Raw genomic sequence first — 6,000 nt, 5'->3', positions numbered from 1 at the left:
CCCCCCTCCCCCCCCACCTCCTGTGCCTGCAGGAGGTTGGCATTCCACAGCTGCCGGATGACGAGCTCACACTGCTGCAGCGTGGCGGGCTTGCGCAGGGGCAGGGGCAGGCCCGCCGAGGGGGGCGCCCCTGGCACCTGCCTGCCCCTGTGCTGGCTGCCCGCCGCCCAGGGGGTCACTGCGTCAGCGCTGCCTGCGTCTTCGTCCCTGAAACAGTCATGAGAGCGGCCAGGGTGGGGGCAGGGGCGGGGGCAGCCTGCCGTGGGTGGTCTCACCAGCTCTCAGGGCGGCACTTGCTCCAGAGTGGGGAGGGGTCATCTCCACAGCCTGGCTCCCTTCTGTGCCCGGCAGCAGGCCCACCTCTTCCTCCCCTCACAGCACACACTGAGGGGTGGGTGTGGTCGAGCTGCCCGGGGTCCAGCGCGGGGTGCCCACAGGCTGCAGAGAAGCAGGGGTGGGCCCGCTGGCCCAGCAGACAGCAGGCAAGTCCCAGGGAGGCCCTGCCCTGATGCGCTGACCCTGTGCCCTCCAGAGCCCAGCATGGTTCCTGGGGGAGCCCCAGCCAGACTCGGGGTCCTCTGGGTGAAAAGCAAGCTAATGTGGAAGCCTGGACGCTTTGCTTCTGTGTTTGCAAGCATGCTGCTGCCAGCCCCTCCTGCAGATTCAGGCCAGTTCAGGGGGCCTGCTGGATCCCGGGGAGGGGAAAAGGCAGTGCCCACCAGGTGGGCCAGCCCAGCCTTCAGGAACTTGCTTCCCGCTGGAGACCATTTGAAAGGGCTATGCCGTGGGCGGGTTCCAGGCTGTGAGCCTGCCAGGCACACCGTCCCGAGGGCGCAGGGAACCTTACTTGACAGGCCCCTGCACCCCGAGGGCCTTGTCCACCCTGCCTCCGTGAAGCAGGGAGGCGACCGAGGTCTCCAGGTCCGGCTGCTGGGGGCCTTCAGCTTTCCAGTCTGGCTTCTTAGAGGACCCGGGCTGGGGCTTTGCCTTGCCCTGAGAGCTGGCTGCAGGTCAGACCCAGACAGGGCCTTGTCACCGGGCGTCAGTGGGCCCCGTGCGCCCGCGGGGCCCCGCCTGTCCCTCGTAAAGGGCACAGGGGAGCAGCCTCCTTCTGGGCGGGGTGCTGGGAGGCACAGAGGCAGGGTGGGGCAAAGCCCCCGTGGGGTCTGAATGTCCTGAAGGGGCCACAGTGCTGAAGGCTGGCTGCCCCAGCAGCTGAAGCAGGGAGAGAGCCCCACACGCCCTGCAGAGTGGTCCCGTGGGCCTTGGCAGAGCTCGGGGCCGGGGGTGGGGGTCGGCCAGCAGCCGTTCCCTGACTCTGAACCCCATTTTGGGCAAAATGAAAGTGAAGGCGAGATCTGGGCCCAGCCTGCACGAAGCCTGGAGTGTCAGAGGCACCGTCGGGCAGGGCAGCTCTTGAGGCCCTCATTTGGCTCTGCATTGGGCCCCCCACCTGCGTCCTGCCTGCTCTGAGGGCTGAGCTGAGCAGGCGGAGGACCCCGGGGCTCCTGGGTCACACGTCCTGCCGCCTTGCACCCCACACCGACGGTCTTCCCTCCAGCCAGCCCGCTGACCTGTCCCCTGGCCTCAGCTCCCTCCTGGGGCTTCAGCTCACAGGCCCCTGGGGACCCTCCTGGGTCTCTTCAGCGTCTCCTTGACGCCCGAGTCCATGGGGCCTGGCTGAGCTGCCCCCTGAGGACCACCGTGGGCGCTCAGCGTGCTGCTCAGCACCCCACGCCGCATCAGGCCTGCAGCACCCGAGGGGCCCTGCTCTACCCCGACCCCAAGCAGAGGCGCCGGCACACTCACCGGACACTGTTGTGTTCGAGACGGACTTGCTGGACTGAAGGCTGGAGCTCGACGTGCTGCCTGTGGGGTGCGAGGGGTCAGCCCACGGTGGCAGGGCCACGCTCCCCTCCCGCCCGTTCCTGTGCCCCCTCCACACACGAGCGAGGCTGCCCCAGACCCTGCCAGTCCCGGAGGGAGCCGTGGAAGGGGGCTGAGGGTGGAACCGGGGTCTTGAGTGGGAGCACAGCCTCTCCCCAGGTCCCCTCAGGGCCCCAGCACTGCGTGCCCACACCAGCGCTTGGCGGCTGTGGGGCCCCGCCAGAGAACGGTCCCCGCCACCCCACCCTCTGCGTGCCTCCCAGGAAGAGCGCCCTAGGGGCCTTCGAGACTGGCACCGCTCACCACTCAGACCACCTCCCGATGGAGACCTGGCCTCAGCAGTAGGAGGGGAGGGGAGCCCTGGGTGAGGCTGGGGGACAGGCAAGGTCAGCGGGGGCTGCAGATGAGGCCCTGGGTGGTTGCCGTGGAGACAGTGGGGTGGCCCGAGGCCTCAGGGCCCGGAGCTGGGGCTGTGCTGGGCCGGCCCGTGTTTCGGGACGGACGTCTGGGGCCGCAGTGCACGTGGCCGAGCCTCTGGGAGAGTGAGGCTGGGTCCGTGGGGGTGCGGGGCGCTTCTGTCCTCTGCCCCTGCTGTGCTCTGGCGCAGTTACCCAGGCTGTAGCTGGGAGCCGTCGCCCTGGGCTAATCCGGGGGCTGCTCTTGAGGGCAGTCACTTTGCACGAGGCCCCTGTGGGCCTCAGCCTTACCTTTCTTCTGGGGCTTTTGGTTCATGATGAGCTTGTAGTGGAGATCTGAAAGCAAGCATGGGCTCTGCTTGGGGCCACTCTGAGAGACACGGCTTGGCTGCCCGCGGCCCAGGCCTCCCTGCTGAGGCCCTGAGGAGCCCTGCCCCGTGGACCCAGCCACGGCACCCTCGGGTGGACTCGGGGTGCCCCTGGCTGCTCCCTGAGCCAGAGCCCCTCCCTGCATCCGGTGAGCCCGTCTGCGGGGCGCCCTCTGCCGGGTGGGCCCAGGCTCCGGGGGGGACAGAGCGAGTCAGGATGACCCAGGGGGCAGGGACCCATCTGGGTGTGCTTGGCTTGGGAAAATCCATCGACCTGCCTGCGCGGACTCGGGGCGGGGGGTGGGGGGCAGTTTCACTTCGACAAAAGTTTTTCAAAGGGGGCGGCCGGGTTTCCGTTGCGGGTGGTGTGGCTGGCTCGGGGCCTGGGTGGCGGAGTCCCGCGAGGCCGCCTCCTGAGGCCCGGCCCGCCGCCCGCCTCACCCTTGTTCTCCCGCTTCAGGTGCTCGATCTCCTCGTGGAGCTTGACCAGCGTCTCCGAGTGCTGCTTCTGCAGGAACTGCACGCTCTTCTCCAAGTCCAGCACCCGCTTCTGAGCCTCGCTGAGCCCGAGCGACGAGCCGAGCTGCCCGGGCTGGGGGACCGCCGGCAGGCGCGGGCGCGGGCGCGACGTGCCCCGGGAGCCCGGGAGCCCCGGGCTGCGGGGCCGCTGCCCTGCCGCCACCCCCGCCGCGCTCATGTAGCCGCTGCCGCTGCACGCCCACTCGGTGGCCCGGCTGCCGCGACCTGGCGTGGCGTCGCCATGGAAACGGGCGAGCCCGCGGGGCGCGCGCGCGGCGGGGCGGGCCTGGCTGGGGCGGGGCCTGGGCGCGACCCTTGACTTCGGGCGGGTGTCCCGGCCCCGCCCCAGTGAGGTAGCTCGCCTGGTCAGAGGCCGTCCCTCATTTCAGAAAGTGAAGAGGAACTAAAGAGCCTCTTGATGAAGGTGAAAGGGGAGAATGAAAAAGTTGGCTTAATATTCAAAAGGCTAAAATCACGGCATGAGCCAATCAGGACAGAGCCAGACAGTCCCGTCACTTCCACGGCCAATAGATGAGGAAAAAGTGGAATCAGGGACAGATTTTATTTTCTGGGGCTCCAAAATCACTGCGGACTGTGACTCCAGCCATGATATTAAAGGACTGCTGCTCCTGGAATCAAAGCTATGATAAACCTAGATAGCATATTAAACAGCAGAGACATTATTTTGCTGGCGGTGGTGCATAGGGTCAAAGCTACGGTTTTTCCCGTAGTCGTGTATGGATATAGAGTTGGACCATGAAGAAAGCTGAGCTCCAATGAATAGAGGCTTTTGAACAGTGGTGCTGAAAAAAGATTCTTGAGGCTCCCTTGGACTTCAAGGAGATTCAACCAGTCAATCCTAAAGGAAATCAACCTTGAATCTTCACTGCAAGTGCTGAAGCTGAAGCTGCAATACTCTGGCCACCTGATTCAAAGAGCCAACTCATTGGCAAAGACCCTGATGCTGGGAAAGATTGAAGGCAGGAGGAGAAGGGGGCAGCAGAGGATGAAATGGTTGGAGGGCATCACCGACTGGATAGACATGAGTTTGAGCGAGCTCAGGGAGTTGATGATGGACAGGGAGGCCTAGCGTGCTGCCGTCCATGGGGCCGCAACGAGTCGGACACGACTGAGCGCCTGAACAGCAACATTCCTCTGACAAACCGCAGGGACTCATCCTCCATTACAGGTCCTAGTTTAGTTACATTCACTGGCTGTTTCAATAGTTCGTGTTTTAAATAGCTGATATGGTTACAGGATGATACGTTAGATGACACGATTTTGTCTCAAAAATCAAAAGGTAGAATTTCCACTTCCAGTCATCGCAGACCCCTATGCTTTATGAAGTGTGAACAAAACACACGAAACAGCTGTCCGCAGGCACCAGAGGAGAACAAAAAGCAAACAGAATTTGCAAGAAGGCAGTGCTTGAAGAGTCATTTTCTCCTGAGGGCTCCTGACCAGCGAGACCGGAGCGGAAAGCCGCCGGCCTACTGGCTGGAGAGGGTGATGGGTGAAAACTGAGGGGCGCTGGAAAATTCAGAGCCATGAACTCCCTTCAAGGGTGTGGCTGGCCTGAAATGCAGAAGGTCACAGGGCAGGACAGAACCAGAGGCCAAAATGGCCCACTCCAGGGGAGACCACGTTTGGAAACTGACAGCGATGCTTTCAGAGAAGACAGAGAAGTTTTTCATTTAAACTCCCAAAGAGTCACAGCTTGGGAATAAAGGCCGTACTTTAGAAATAAAGAGATTTGCACGAAGAGTAAGGACAAAGTCAAACTTCATCTGCCCCTATAAAATGTAAAGCCCAGCCTCCACAAGTCCTTGTAGTCTTCCGGTAACTCAACCGCCCAGAGAACCAAAGTCAGAACCCCTCAGAGGAGGAGAGCAGAACCCAGAGTCTCACTGCTACACAACCTGTGACGTCAGAACTACACTAGTGAAGCCCAGACGTGGTGGGGTCAAGCGGAAGAATTCAGATTCCGCCGACAGAAACGGATCACAAGTAACTCTAGACAAGAGTTTCCAGCAGAGAGGTGGTGGCTTACTTGGCCAGTCGTGTCCGACTCTTTGGGGCCCATTGGCTGTAGCCACCAGGCTCCTCTGTCCATGGGATTTTCCAAGCAAGAATACTGGAGCGGGTTGCCATTTCTCTCTCCAGGAGATCCTCCCAACACAGAGATCGAACCTGGGTCTCCTGTATTGCAGGCAGATTCTTTACTGACTGACCTACCAGGGGAACCCAACAGAAAAGTACTGTATAATACTTATACTACTGTATAATACTGTTTAAAATCTGCAGAAAAAAACAGTTGTGGTGATTGAAACCATGAAGTTTAAAAACAATTGGGGGAAAAAAAAAAAAAATATATATATATATATATATATTCTGGTTTTCTGGCCCGCATGCAAGGGACGTGGTTGTCATCCTTCTCACCAACACAAAAAGAGCTGAACAAACTGAAAATCACCAACTGTTCTTAGATCCATCAGAGCACTGAGGTCTCAGGGCAAACCACTGCCCTGTTTTGGAGACAGACGGGTACAGAGAACCGCAACTTAACTGCAGCAGAGGCCTGCACAAGAGGCAGCACCAGGTGGGGGGCGGGCAGGACAGTCTAAAGTGTAATTGATGAATTGCTGATCTGGCTCGGTGTGAACAAGGCTGAGAGTTAAAAGTGGGAGGAGAAGCCTCCTATCTTAAGGGGTTCCCAGCGCTCCTACTGGGCTCCCACAGGGAAAGGTGGGCACAGGTGGGCCAAGGGCACTCGGTCAGGCTTGCAGGCAGCCCCATCAGCCAGGCAGAAG

The 6,000-nt window shown here is 61.1% G+C and overlaps 1 protein-coding gene across 1 annotated transcript in view; it reads right to left on the bottom strand.

The window, feature by feature from the left end:
* CCDC74B (coiled-coil domain containing 74B) overlaps positions 1-3,401 on the bottom strand; it is a 4,647-nt gene extending 1,246 nt beyond the window's left edge. The window contains exons 1-5 of the mRNA XM_040251241.1: positions 3,113-3,401; positions 2,595-2,639; positions 1,810-1,869; positions 848-1,004; positions 18-207 (exon numbers count right to left, since the gene is read on the bottom strand). Coding sequence (XP_040107175.1) covers positions 18-207; positions 848-1,004; positions 1,810-1,869; positions 2,595-2,639; positions 3,113-3,368 — 708 coding nt within the window. The 5' untranslated portion in view covers positions 3,369-3,401. The remainder of the gene's footprint in view (positions 1-17; positions 208-847; positions 1,005-1,809; positions 1,870-2,594; positions 2,640-3,112) is intronic.
* Positions 3,402-6,000: the final 2,599 nt, after the last annotated feature.

This window comes from Oryx dammah, unplaced genomic scaffold (assembly GCF_014754425.2).
Source record: "Oryx dammah isolate SB20612 unplaced genomic scaffold, SCBI_Odam_1.1 HiC_scaffold_12, whole genome shotgun sequence".
Lineage (NCBI taxonomy): Eukaryota > Metazoa > Chordata > Mammalia > Artiodactyla > Bovidae > Oryx > Oryx dammah.
Note: the sequence above shows the minus strand (reverse complement) of the source record. Positions and strands in the feature narration are given on the sequence as shown.